Raw genomic sequence first — 14,819 nt, forward strand, 5'->3', positions numbered from 1 at the left:
GATTAACAAGCGTAATGACTACTGTCATATTGTTAAAAGGGATTGCCCAAAACGTGAACCCCAGTAATTATCTCTTTTGCTTTTAGTTGGAATCCCAGTTATATTACTTAGCGTAATTCGATATTTATGAGTAGGTATTTTCCATGTACGTTTCCTTTTATCCTTCACCCGCGAACCTCACTCATCGCCTCTGTCTCGTTCCCTTTTCGCCGTGTTCGGCGGCCGCCATGGATTCGATCTGCCGTCGAAGCCCACGGGTTCGAGGCCAGCGCCGCCGCCGCAGCCGCGAAGCATGGCGCCCCTCCTCGCCGCCAGCCGCCTCTGCTTTTCCTGGGCGGCGCCTCCGGCGGCCCCGCCGTAGGGCCGCAGCGCGGGCGAGGGTGGCGTGCGGCTCGTAGCGAGGAAGAGAGGAAAGGGGCGTGCGACCGCCGTGCTGGGGCCGCGCCTCCTCCCCGGCGGCGACGCCTAGGATCTCCGAGGTTCGACCTCTCCTCTCCTCTGCACCACCTTCTTCCCCTCCGGCGGCCTGGGGTGCATATATTGATATTAACAATTGTTAATCCTGCCATCGGTGTGAAGCCTAGCATCTAGTGATGAGTCCCACTGTCAATTAATTAAACAAGTACGCGATGCGATCTTGGGTGCTGAACGGGAGCACATGCCACTCGCTAGTCCCAACAAGCATCTACGCAGATCTATAGGTAGGTTAAATTTTGTGTTAGCATGTACTAGTACAATTGCTCGTTGAAGATTGCATTGGCATGTGCCTTCGTAGTAGATCGACAAATAGTGAAACTTCAGGCCTGACGAATCTTGATTAAGAATACTAGAACATGTGAAACGATCGAGGTCGCTAAGTAAACTTCCATTATCTATCTATATAAGCAGGACATAGGGGCTTGAAATCTGCATCTCAGATCCATCCACACACAAATGATCAGAGGAGAAGAAAGATGCTGGAACGGTACTGATGGAGGCCACTGAGGTGAGGATTGGCAAATCCGTGCTGAATGAGTGCTTGGGTACGCCAAATTCGCCATCATGTATTTGGTAGCTGGATTTTCTCACCCAACAAACATAATACAGGAGGATGTTAGGATTGGAAAACCCTAAAAATATTATATGTGGGCACATAAAAGTAAAAACATAGTAGAAATAAAAAAAATTCATACAAATATTAAAAGGCAAGTGCGAACCTGTTAGCAAATATTATCTGACATAAATCAGAATCCATGAAATGGGGCCGGTCAATTCAGATTCTTGCAAGTTTGAGTACAAGCCAGAGATATGGAACTCCTAATTTTGTAAAACTAATATGTTTCAGAATTGTTATGATTTCATCCAATCCAGTATGTAGGTTTTTTTTAGGACATTGGCGTAGTCTTCAGGATGATTCTTTGAACATCAATTCTCGTGAAGACTTGTTGCCTCACATACAAATAACTACATTTTATTAATTATGTAGTTTATGATAAAATTTAGTACTTTTTGTTATCTCTTTTGATTTTGAGTTGGAATCCCAGTTATATTACTTAGCATAACTTGATATTTTGTACTTTTTCATGTATATACATTTTTTTATTCTCCACCCGCGAACATCACTCATCGCCTCTGTCTTGTTCCCTCTTCGCCGTGCGGCGCCATGGATTCAATCTGCCGTCGGAGCCCACGGGTTCGAGGCTGCCGCCGCCGCCACCTGGCCTTAGCCGCGAAGCGTGGTGCCCCTCCTCTGCCAGCCGCCTCTGCTTTTTCCTGGGCGGTGCCTCCGAAGGCCCCGCCGTAGGGGAGCAGCGCGGGCGAAGGTGGCGTGTGGCTCGAAGCAAGGAAGGGAGGGAGGGGGCCGTGGCTGCTCCGACCGGCGTGCTGGGGCCGCGCTTCCTCCCCGGCGAGCGACGCCTAGGATCTGCGAGGTTCGACCTCTCCTCTCCTCTCCACCACCTTCTTCCCCTCAGTGGCGCTGGGGTGCTCTGCACATTGAAGTTAACAATTAGCAATTATTAATCATGTCATCGATGTGAAGCCTAGCTAGTGACCAGTCCCACTGTCAATCAATTAAATAAATTGGTACGCGATGCGATCTTGGGTGCTGAACTAGAGCACATGGCGCACGCTAGTCCCAACAACCCATAACGTGCGTGCAGATCGATAAGTAGGTTCAAATTTGTGTTAGCATCCCCACTTGATCCTTGAACATCGCGTTAGCATGTGCATATGTAATAGATCAATAAATAGTCAACATGAGGCCTGGCGAATCTTGATTAAGAATGGAAGTTTTGAAACGATTGAGGTCGCTAAGTAAACTTCCATTATGTATCTACTAAGCAGGACATAGGAGCCTGGAACCTTGCATCTCAGATCCATCCACCAGCAAACACTCACGGGAGAGGGAGAGGGAGGAACCTCGATCGCTGACGATGGAGGCGACCGCGTTGAGCATCGGCAAGTCCGTGCTGAGCGGGGCCCTTGGCCTCGCCAAGTCCGCTGTTGCGGAGGAGGTGGCCCTGCAGCTGGGAGTACAGCGCGACAAGGCCTTCGTCACGGACGAGCTGGAGATGATGCAGTCTTTCTTGATGGTGGCGCATGATGAGCAAGGCGAGCACAACAAGGTGGTCAGGACCTGGGTGAAGCAGGTCCGCGACGTCGCCTATGACGTCGAGGATTCGCTCCAGGATTTTGTTGTTCGTGTGGACAAACTGTCTTGGTGGCGCATCCCTCGCATGCTTCTCGATCGTCGCCATGTTGCCAAGCAGATGAAGGAGCTGAGGACCAAGGTCGTGGACGTGAGCCAGAGAAACTTGCGCTACGGCCTCATCAAGGGGTCTAGCTCCACTCAGCCTGCTGCTGATGCTGCCCTACTGCTGCTGATGCTGCTATGTTTGGCGTTGATGAAGCAAGGCAAGCTGCGAAGCAACACCAATCAAGATCGGATCTTGCCCGGCTGATCAGCACAGAGGGTGATGACCAAATTGGAGTCATTGGTGTATGGGGAACAAGTGGCAGTGTTGGGCACAGCTCCATCATCTCGGAGGCCTATGAGAATCCAAATATCAAACTTAGTTTTCCATGCCGAGCGTGGGTCAGGGTGGAGCGGCCTTTCCATCCAAACGAATTTGTCCAGAGTATAATGGAACAGTTTCGAGCAACTGCCATAGGTGTGGTTGATTTTCCATTGGAACTAGAGGCGGAGAAGGCGAGGCATGAGTTTGCTCATGAGTACAGTCGATATGTCAACAAGAAGAGGTATCTGATCGTTCTTACCGGATTATCCACCATTGAAGAATGGCATCGAATCAAAACTTGTTTGCTGGAAAACAAATTGGGGAGCCGCATCGTAGTATCCACAGAGCATGTTGAAGTTGCAAGCTTATGCCCAGGCCAGGAAAGTATTGTATCAGAGCTCAAGCAATTGTCTGCTGAACAAACCATCTATGCTTTCTACCGGCAGGTACTACTTAAGTTTTAAACGCAAGTTTACGATTTTCAATAGGACCACCCAAAATATGAACCATTATATCAGTTAGATGTAGTATATAGTGGCGAAGGGTAATCACTATGGAGCGTCTCGTGGGTAGGCTCAAATTAATTTCCGTGTTTGGACAAGGCAGGGAAGGGGGAATTCCTGGTCCAAACCCTCATCTGTTCCATCTTCCATGCGGGAAAGAATAAGTCCCCTAGGTGTGGAACGAAACCAGCTCTCGAATTGGGAACTCCCTGGACTACCCTGATGGTCCTAACTGGATACATTCTCAGCCTCCCTGGATTCCTCATCGACCTGCTGATACAGATGTCCTCTGCCCAGGTCCGTGGACGAGGTAATGCCTGTTCAGTGGAGAGGCATTTAGTGGGCATGCAGTGTGCAGGGAGCTGCCCAGAAAATGGGTGTAAATATGGATATTTCATCTGACAAATAAATGTTATTTGCAATGCTTTGATAAAAGTGTCAACGCAAAGGTTTTTTTTGCATTTGTTTGACATTCAATTGTCCATGCTGTTCATATCATGCTGAGGGCTAAGGTTTTCAATAACTTTATGTTCTCTTGTAGTAATAGTCAACTTTGATGTAATTCATGAATAATTTGGGCTCGTGTTCTTTTTCGCCTTTTAAACTTCTAGACTACTTACATTATTTCTGGCGAAGTTAGCTTGTATACATACCAGTCGAGCTTTATGTACTATTTCTGGATCGTTGTCACATTAATATTCCTGTATAGCAAGAGACACGCTTGAGCTGACCCATCAGTATTATTTTGACTGTCCATCATTACATTTTTATCTAACTCTTGTTTGCTTTTGTTCAGAGTTCTCATGGCGTTACATATCCATCAAAGCCAGCATCGTCTAGCTCAAAGTTACCCAACATCGCTGAGAATGAGATACAAGAAGACCAATCCAATGCTGATGTTGATGGAAATATCACAGTGCAAAAGAGGTTCACACGCACCTACACAATGACAGGTGTTCTGGAGGAATTTTAGCTTATTGGGCGAGAGAAAGAAAAATCTGATATAATTGAACTAATTGGAGAACAAGCTAGAACCCATCAATTTCAGGTGATAGTAGTATGGGGAATGGGTGGTCTTGGAAAAACCACTCTAATAAAAAATGTTTTCCAGAGCAAAGAGGTCAATGGCTTGTTTGAAAAATATGCTTTTGTCACGGTCTTGCGACCTTTCAAGCTTGAGGAGCTCCTTAGGAGCTTGGCATTGCAACTTGATGCAAACAAGGGATCAATGGACTTTGCAGGTGACACCCAAAAAAACATTGCTTTGATGGGAGTTGCAGACTTGATTGAAGTGTTGGGTAGACGTTCAGAAGGAAAGAGTTGTTTGATTGTTCTTGATGACCTCTCATCTACAACAGAATGGGATGAAATACTGCCAAGATTACGTACAATGAGAGATCTGGTCGTTGTGATCACCACAAGGCGAGAGGATATTGCTAAGCATTGTTGCAAAAAACCGAAGTGCATACACTTGCTCAACGGTCTTGAAGAAAATAATGCAATTACCCTGTTCACAAGAAAGGTAACGAAATAGTATTCTTTATATTATTCACCCTATCAGTTAGCAAAGAAAATCATTCCTTTTTATCTCAGTTCAATTTTTAGTTTTGAGAGGTCATTTCAAATTAGTATATTGAAGCAGATCACGACCAACCATCCTTGGAAGATATACTTTAAACTGGGTTGCAAAAGCGTAAGATTAGGGCACCATGACTCATGTTGTAGACTCTAGTTTCAACTATTTTAGTATTAAGCCAAAAAATTGATTACATCACACATTACTCGGGTTAGGACATGTTTGTATTAGCAACAACCCAACAATGTTGCATGAACTCACCACTTTCCTTGTCAAGTTATACACGAATCATTTTCTTTGACAAACCAGCAGGAGCTCTGTATTTTCATTAAGTAGAATAAGAACTGGCATGCTTACATGGAAAACTAGCCAAAAACGAACACATCAACCACACACACACACCGGCCCCAAGGGCATGCAATGCACCAGCCGAGATGACGGCTTCGGCACCCAAGTAACTAGAGCCAACCTTTACAACATGAGAACAATTTCTGATGCCATCAATTCTGCTTCCACACTGGCCCACACACCAATCGAGTCAGCAACTCTTATCACCTCAGTGACCAAAGTCGACACCCTTTAAAGTGCAACAGTCTTTCGAGTCAACGCTCCAGCCTTCGAATCTGAGCAACATGAACAGGCACCTGAGGCCGCGCATCGATTCTGCCACCCAAGCGACTGGAGGTGACACCCTACAAATGGGGAAGATCTCCTGAGTCATCGCTATCGCTTCCACACCGGTCCAAGGGGTAGAGTACCAGCTCGGTCGATGACTTTGTCACCCATACGACTAGAGCTGACGCCCTACAACACCCAAGTGTATCATGTTGGTTTCTGAAGCCACCGCTCCGACTTCATCTCAACACACTCCTGGTGCCCAAACCCATTCCGCCGAAGCTCAACTTTACTAGGGTTTTGGCCTCCTAAGGCGACACCTTAAGAACGAAGCAAAGAGAAACGTTTTGGCCTCCTATTCTAATAAGGTTCTTTTCATGGACGATCCATAAAATATTGTCGGTTGGAGCCTGGAGATGAGATGGAGCATGCCGCATGTAATTAGGAACAATGACTGTGGGCATTGTCATCGTTCGTTTCCACCAAAGTGGAGTTGAGTTTTAACCTTACGCACCATTGTTCCCACAACTGCCACCTGCAAAGCGACATGCCGCGTGATACGTCGTTGTTTGCCATCCATCCACCACTTCCCACACATCACCATTCGATGCCCTGCCGTTCACACCCACACGACTAGCGACCGACACTACAAGCTTCGTGTTCCCCTTCCCTGCCATTCTCTTTCACCGCCCTCTTTCTTCAGAGTTGTCTAGGGCTGCCGACCCAATCTAACGCCTCATCCGATGGCGAAGCCGGCTGACGGTGGTGGCGAAGAGGTTCTCGGGTCTTCCTTATGCATATTAGGATAGTAGTTGTCCTAGTTAATCTTGGCATTATGTCGTGGTTTGGCGATATGCCGTCTGCCTTTGCTTCGTTGCCAGCGAGCTTCGTACAGAGCTTGCCTTCCTCCTCCTCTGGCCGACTTCCATGGTGGATGGTGGCGGCAGCGGGGGATTTTGTGGAAGCATCATCAATAAGCTCGGGAGAGCCCCTGGTCGGCCACATTTGGAACCATCGGTTCTTTTTCACCGTCGTGGTGCCAGGCGGATAGGAAGAGGTGGATCCGGTTGCTTCCTTCGTCGAGCTGGAGTTCTCTGGGGACTACGAGCTGTCTTGTGGATCCAGCATTTCCTTCATCCCACTGCATCAACCTCCGCCACACAAGTTGCAGATCAACAAAGGTATTGCTTCTGGTGTGCCATATTCAACTTCCAAGTGAGGCCGTTATAACCTTGCTTGTCGTTGGCAAGGTTTGTGTCGGAGACAGTGGCCGTGGAGTCTGACGAGGTTGCTACGTGCGATAGGACGCAATTGGGTCCTATTTGCAAAAAGGGAGGACCATGTTGTAATTTCTGTTTCTTTCAAGATCCTCTATGCAGTGTTGTATTAAATTTGATATGAAATGGCAGCTTCTGCCTTCGATCCCCTACCCCTGTTCGTAAAAAAAGCAAGTTGAGGGAGAGGCCCAGCCAGATCTGGAGCCGTTACTCGAGAATAGAGCCACATGGTGCAGCAGTACCGCTGCCACCTGTCGACTTGCACGGTGCATTATCAAACCATGGTTTTTTTTAGAAAAGGAGGATGACCCCCGGCCTTTGCATCTGGGCGATGCATACGGCCACTTTATTAATTATTCTCACAGGACCTTACAAAGAAATACAGCAGTAAGACTAAAGCCGCCGTCTAAGCAACAGACTGTCGTTACACCTATCCAGTTGATGAAGGGGCGCAGATAGCCTAGGCCTAATACCAAACAGGCATCACAGCCAAACCTATCATCTAAGACCTGGGGTCCCATCCAGGACGCTTGCCTGGCATGGGTCTCACCGGTCCGGCGTGCACTCAGAGGCCGCCGCCGCCAGCTGCCACCGCTCCCATCTTCAGAACTGTATTGATGCATCAACCTTGCTCGGTCCAGCTATCGTCGACGTCACCACGGCGCCCAACGGCACCTCCTCCCTGCGCGCAAACAGCTGAGCACGTCGCGGTCGCCACTGATACACCTCAGCACCATGCTGCCAAGTACCACCAGCCGACACAGCTTGAAGTCTTTGGAAGATCTGTCGTGCGTAGCACCTGCCGACCAGGCATGACAAAGCGTAGCACCTGTCGGTCAAGCATGACTTGACATCTCCACTGAAGCTCTGTGCAAGACGAAGCCGCTCCACCTCCAGCCTCTTTGAACGGGAGCACCCCAGGAAGACACGACGAAGAGTTGAGCACCACAATCACCACGAGAGCCGGACCAGCCGACCGCCATGGCGAAGCGACACCACTAAAGCGAGAACCGCCGCCATCAGGAACGCCAAGAACGCGCTGCAGCTATCCCACCTCCCGGCGGACCCAAAGCGGCGCCTTCAAGAAGGTGACGGAGCCGGGCAGTGCCGCCGCCCAACCAAAGTTGTGGGTTTTCACCGGGTGCAGGGGGAGGACGAGGGGGAGGGAGCTGGATCTCGAAGCCGCCTTCAAGAAGGAAACATCGCCCGAAGCGCCGCCGGCGTCGTGGCCGCCGCAGCCGGCCAAGAAATTACTCCGATCCAGAGCTCGCAACCCCACATCCGCGCAATCAGCCACCGGATCCGGCGGGACTGACGAGGAGGAAGCAGCAGCAGCACGAGGGCGCTGTCTTCAGATCTGGCGAAGGAGAGCAACAGGGGATCCCTCCAACGCAGCGCCCGCATCCATCGCCAACTCGCCGCCCACGCGGCTGAGTAGACGCCGCCAACTCGCCGCCCACGCGGCCGAGTAGACGCCGCCCTCAACATCGGCGAGCGCCGCCCGCCTAGGACGACGCCGCCCTCACCAGCAGAGGCCGCCGCCTCAAACCCTAGGCCCGAGCCCGAGCGGCGTCGCGGCCGAGGGCCTCGCCGCCACCCTCATCGGCGGCCGCGCGGGGGACTCGGCGCCCGTCTCCGGCGGCGGCGAGGGCAGGAATCGAGAGGGGGGAGGCGGACGGGGAGATCGGTCGCCCCCGAGTCGCCCTCGAGAGGGCGACGCGAGGGAACGGGGTTAGCGGATGGACCTCATGCTTGGTTCAGTTTTGTGAGGATTCATATTTTGTGAGGATTTTTTGTCTCACATTGTCATTTCCTTTTACACGAGATGAAGATACTTATAAATACGATCCATTCACATGCAAATTTTTCAAGAAAATTTTCATTTAAAATTGTTTGGTTGGTGTATTGACCAATTTATTAGCATGGAGGCTATGACAAACAAGCGCATCCCAATTTGTTTTGCTCAATCTTCTTATTTCATTTTTTAGACCTCGTGATTCATTCGTAGTTTGGTAGATCAATACTTATTACTGTGATTAGCAGATTTTACCGCCTGATTGCACTGATTTTTTTGGTTGAGAATAATCTTTCTACTAGTTACTTAATGTGGAGTACTTTGGAAATGTTGATGAATCTGGAGTTTTAGAAGCAAATATTTAATCATGAACTTACATTTTGCTCGAGATTAATCTTGCTACTCATTACTAAATGTAGTTCATCTTCAGAGTTGAGTAATGGTGTGGAGATGTTCATGGATCTACAATTTTACAAGCGATATTTAATAATGAACACACCAAGATATTTTTTTTTGAAAAGCACACCAAGATATATAGTCAGTTTCTGAGGAACATATCAGTGTTCATTCGGTCATTTTGTTGCTGATATGCATTCAGTATAATAAATTGTACACTTAATGTGGTATTTATAAATATTAATAACCATTTGCAGCAATATACCGTCCGATGTCCATTCGTCCTTCCCGTTGACGTGACCTGCATGTGATGCCGGGAGTGCTTGTTTATGGACCCTGCTGTGCGGATGGTGGGTCCATGAACTGTACGAATTACAAAATGTATGTCTGTTATGTTTATACTGTACTGACCGGGATATGATCTCAATGTGACCAAGCAACCGTGACAACAGAGCTACCTGTCACTCGAGCCTTAAAGAGCATTCTCGTTGTTACATAGTCTATCGTGTACTCGCCACCCAAACTGGGGGAAGGCTAGCTAGCTATTAAGTAAACTAGGAAAAGTGGTTTGGATGCACCTAATTAATTTTTAGTTCAATGACTAATTATATTTCCTACAATTGCAGGTATTTAAGAATATGACTACTGATTTGGCTGAGCAATATCCTGCATTGGTTGAACCAGCAAAACTAATCCTAAAGAAGTGCAATGGACTTCCCCTTGCGATAGTCACCATTGGTGGCTTCTTGGCTGATCAACCAACAAAAACTGCTGCAGAGTGGAGGAAACTGAATGAGCATATCAGTGTTGAGCTGGACATGAACCCAAAGTTTGCGGTCATAAAAACAGTCCTCATGAAAAGTTATGACGGCCTACCCTATTATCTCAAGTCTTGTTTCTTGTACATGTCCATCTTCCCTGAAGACCGCAATGTTAGCCGGAGACGTTTGGCTTACCGGTGGATTGCTGAAGGTTATGCACGAGACAAGGCCACAGCAGATAGATACTTCATGGAACTCGTAGAGAGAAGCATGATATTACCAACTCAGCAATCAGTTTGCAGCATACAAGGATTCGACTCGTGCCAGCTACATGATCTGATTCGTGATATCAGCATTGCAGAGTCAATGGAGGAAAATCTTGTTTTCAGGTTGGAGGAAGGCTGCAGCTCGAACACGCACGGTGCAGTGCGTCACCTTGCCATAAGCAGCAACTGGGAGGGAGATGAGCGTGAGTTGGAGAACACCATGGAGCTGTCCCGTATACGGTCATTGACAGTGTTTAGTAAGTGGATGCCATTTTACATTTCTGACAAGATGAGGTTTCTTCAGGTGCTGGACCTGGAAGGAACAGAAGGGTTAAGAAATCATCACCTTGAGCACATTGGGGAGCTTCTTCATCTGAGATACCTCTCTCTACGAGGGTGTGATGAAATCTTTTACCTTCCAGATTCAGTGGGTAATCTGAGACAACTTGAGACACTAGACATCAAAGGGACGGGTATAGCTATGTTGCCCAGAACCATCAGCAAGCTTAGGAAGCTATGTTGTCTCCATGCTGGTAGAGGCTCAGGGGGTCTTGAGGGTAATTGTTTCTCAAAGTGTATAGACATCTGTGAAATGCAACTTGGTTTATGTGTAGCATGCTGCACACCTGATTTTTCAGAAATGAATGGTTTTGGCAGGCGTGAGGCTTGCCATATTGCTTGCTGCATACTGTACCCTAATACAATTATTAGGGGCATAGATGGTTCTGGTGTTAAGTTGCCAAGAGGGACCAGGAAACTGAAAGCCCTGCGTACACTGCGGTATGTTCATCTTGCTTGGAGAAATGCCGGTATAGAAGAAATAAGAGGTCTTACTGGCCTGCAGAAGCTAGGAGTGGTTGGTATCAACAAGAAAAATGGTCCAGGTTTCTGTTCGGCCATTTCCAGTCTCAGCCATCTTGAATCATTGTCAGTGCGGTCAGGTGATGGCCTAAATGGCTGTTTGGATGGCATGTCCACAGCTCCGGAAAACCTGCAGAGCCTCAAGCTATCCGGCAGCCTGGAAAAACTGCCGGAATGGATCAAGGGGTTCCAGAATCTCGTGAAGCTCAAGTTAGAACTCAGCGGGCTATCAGGGAACCTCGAAACCATGCAAGTCCTTGGGAACCTACCAAACCTATCCATTCTGGGTTTGTGGGATGAACGGTTTAAGATTGATGTACTCCAGTTCCAGACTGACCTTTTCAGCAGGCTCACGGTGCTTGATCTTTTCTACACAAGTATGAAAATTAAATTAGTGAAGTTTGAGAAAGGATCAATGCCCAATCTTGAGTTGCTGACCCTTAGCCTTGGAGATACTGAAGCTGCCTTCTCTGGGCTAGAACTTCTCCAAAGCATCAGGGAAGTATGGCTTAGTGTTCATCCTTACTGGTTTGCTACACCCAAATCATCAAAAAATGGGGAAAGCGAAGGAAGGATGAAAAAAATGTATGAACAGACGAAAGAAGAAGAAAAGAGAAACAAACCCATGCAAGATAAAGTCAGGGAGGAGTTGCAGATGCAGCTTGATAGGAATGAGAATCGATCCGTCTTGAAGATGCAATGAGCTCAGAAACCCAGGGCAACTTCTGTCCTGAATATGCTGACTGAGTGGCTGCCATGCCATGCCATTCCATTGGAAAATCTATCTTTTACCTACCCTCTTTGTTTTATCATTTGCATTCCTTGTTAGTATATTGTAATAATGGTCTGAAATAAAGCCCACGCCTCGACGACATTGTTGTCCTGCAGCTGTTAGAGGTGGTGTTTCTCTTCTCCTTTTATGATTTGGGACTCTTTTAATGAATGGCCACTGCAATACATGCTAGTCTGCAACTGTATCTTCGGACTATGTGTGTACGCCATGGCTGGGCTGTTTAACAAGGGTGTGGTGATATCTTAGGCAATTCTGAACTGTATGGATTAGATGCAAAAAATTCGTCAGTACTCTATACTATATATGTTGTAGTATCATGTGTGATGCTTTGTAACCCTTTTCTTTTGCCCTTTGGTCATCACGCCATTTTCTGCTTTGATTTGGCGAAGAATGACTCGGTACTGCAATATAAGATGCTCTGTATCGTTGGGCTTTCTCTAATAAGGTGGTGGTAATCATACCTTCGGCAATTCTAAACTGTTCGTATTAGATGCAGACACCTCGTCAGTATTTTACATCATATGGGATTGCTTGTTTGCGATCCTTTTCTTGTGTCCTTGGTGATCATCATGTCATCAGTCTCTCGGCTCTGTCTTTCACCTGTCAGCAGAATGAAATGAATGGTGTAACCACATACGGAGTATAATCTAGTCATGTGCAGCTTAGAGATAAAGGGAGGGAGAACCTGCGCACGGCATGGCGGACATGAACAGGGAGGAACACCTGTCTCGAAGGGTCTACGTACTCAGGCAGCTAAACTGTTTCAGATGGCACCATCCAAAATCCAGGCCAGCTATATCTCGCTCGTTCACCTACGGTTTCATCCGTTTTCTTCCTTTTTTTTCACTTTTCGGTTTTCTTTGATTTTTTCTTGCAGTTTTCTCCGGTTATCTACTTTTCATCATTTTTCTTTATTTTTTTCATAGTTTCAATGGTTTTTTTTCTTTTCTTTATTTTTATCTATTGTTTCTTTCTTATTTGGTTTTTACTGGTTTTAGCGCTTTTGTTTTGTTTTGGTTTCGTTTTTTATGTGTTTCCTTTTCAGTTTTTATAGATTTTTTTGTTTTCTTTGTACATTTTTCGCATACACTAGAAACTTTATTTTATGTACATGTTTAACATTTTGAAAATGCATGATTAACAATTTGATTTTTTTTATGTTTACTTTTTTATAAACATTGTAAAAAAATTATATACACCAGGAACTTTATTTTATGTACATGTTTACCATTTTGATAATGTATGATTAACATTTTTTAAACACATATTTTTTTATGTTTACTTTTTCCCATACATATTGTACATTTGTTTATATATTTTTCTTATATATCGGAAACATGTTTTGTATAGACACATAATATTTTTTAAATGTATGATTAAAAATTTTCAAAGCCAATTGAATACCTATAGAATTTTATGATTTCTACTTTTCCCATGTGCATTGTACATTTTTTTGTATATGTCAGAAACATTTTTTCTATAGGCACTTTATTTTTAATCCATGATTAACATTTTTTATTCCGAATTTTTTCCATACGCATTGTACATTTTTTGTGTACGTCAAAAACTTTTTTTCTATACACACTTAACATTTTTTTTAACTTTTTCATATAAAGTGATTTTTATGATAGATATACTCAGAATATTTCGAAATATAAGGAAAAGTAAAAATATAAAACAAAAAAGAATGCAAAAAGTGAAAAAAAAAACACAGAAAAAAGCACTTGAGGCCTGTGTCCGCGCTGAAATGGCCCAATCGGACGGCTGCCTTCAGCGAGACTTCTACTGTCTCGGTTGAAGCAATATACATTCGACCATTATAGAGTAATACATAGAAACAATATACATTTGACCACGTTGTAGGGTAATACTTAGATACTGAAGCTACCTTCTCTGGTCTAGAACTTCTCCAAAGCATTAAGGAAGTACGGCTTAGTGTTGGGCATCCCTGGTGTACACCCAAATCATCAAAAGATGGGGGAAACCAAAGAATGTGGAAAGAAATGCCTGAATGGCTGAAACAAAAAGAACAGGTAAACAAACTCGTGCAAGATAAAGTCAGGAAGGAGTTGCAGCTGCAGCTTGACAGGAATCAGAATAAGAATCAGCCAGTCTTGAAGTTGGAATGAGCTCAGAAACCTGGGGCTGCTTCTGTCGTAAATATACTGAGCGGGTCTCTGCCTTGCCATGCTATTTGAAAATCCATCTGCTACCCACTCTTGTTTTTATCTCTTGCTTGAAATAAAGAGCACGCGAGTCGACGACACTGTTGTTCTGCGGCTGTTAGTGTTAGATTAGAGTTGGCTTTTCTTTATCTGCTCGGGGTATCTCTTTGATTTTCTGAAGAATGACTAGCCACGGCAATGTATGATGCTCTGTATTTGTATTATGTTCCGGCGATGTGTGTGCACCATTGCTGGGCTGCTTAGTAAGGGTATGGTGATATCCTTGGCGATTGTAAACTTTTTGGATTAGATGGAGAAAATTCGTCAGTACTCTACTACTATCTTGCATCATATGCTACTCTTGTAACCCTTTTATTTTGCCGTTGGTGATCATGTCGTTTCTGCTCTGGGGCTCTGCTTCGATTTGGCTAAGAATGAGCCGGCACTGCAATACAAGATGCTCTGTGTCTGTAATTCTGTATGTTCCAGCTGGCGATGTTTTTTTTCTTTTCTTTTTTCAAAAAGGAGGTTAAACCCCCTGTCTCTGCATCAATGTGATGCATACATCCATTTTTATTAATTACTAAGCAGAGTACAGACAAAAGGTAACCATTGTCCGAGTCATTACAAAATACAGACTAAACACATAGGACTTCTTCCACAGCAGCGCCTTCAAGAAGGGATAACCACCCTTGTGCCATCGTCATCACCAAATTGCCGAGATCGGTCAATGAAGACCGATACAATAGCAAGTAGACAATGCCTTCAACAAAGTAACGCCACAAGTTCGTCGCTACTGAGCCTGACCAATA

At 45.8% G+C, this 14,819-nt stretch overlaps 2 protein-coding genes across 6 annotated transcripts; both read left to right on the forward strand.

Moving 5' to 3' along the window:
- Nucleotides 1-53: 53 nt before the first annotated feature.
- On the forward strand, nt 54-11,980 carry LOC125515595 (disease resistance protein PIK6-NP-like). Of its 5 annotated transcripts, XM_087529238.1 has the most exons (6): nt 55-479; nt 580-701; nt 889-1,910; nt 2,326-3,445; nt 4,299-5,024; nt 9,788-11,971. In XM_087529238.1, the coding sequence occupies exons 5-6, from the start codon at nt 4,569-4,571 to the stop codon at nt 11,750-11,752; spliced, it is 2,421 nt and encodes an 806-aa protein (XP_087385364.1). In that variant the 5' UTR covers nt 55-479; nt 580-701; nt 889-1,910; nt 2,326-3,445; nt 4,299-4,568; the 3' UTR covers nt 11,753-11,971. The 5 variants fall into 5 exon arrangements, with proteins under 5 accessions (XP_087385365.1, XP_087385364.1, XP_087385363.1 ...); XM_087529237.1 differs by lacking the exon at nt 580-701 and having other exon boundaries at nt 58-479; XM_087529239.1 differs by lacking the exons at nt 580-701; nt 2,326-3,445 and having other exon boundaries at nt 54-479.
- Nucleotides 2,415-2,942, forward strand: LOC147967014 (disease resistance protein PIK6-NP-like). The gene has a single exon (XM_087531013.1). It carries the CDS (start codon nt 2,415-2,417, stop codon nt 2,940-2,942), a length of 528 nt encoding a protein of 175 aa, XP_087387139.1.
- Nucleotides 11,981-14,819: the final 2,839 nt, after the last annotated feature.

This window comes from Triticum urartu, chromosome 6A (genome assembly GCF_056163025.1).
Source record: "Triticum urartu cultivar PI428250 chromosome 6A, HENAU_Tu73, whole genome shotgun sequence".
In the NCBI taxonomy this organism is placed as follows: Eukaryota; Viridiplantae; Streptophyta; class Magnoliopsida; order Poales; family Poaceae; genus Triticum; species Triticum urartu.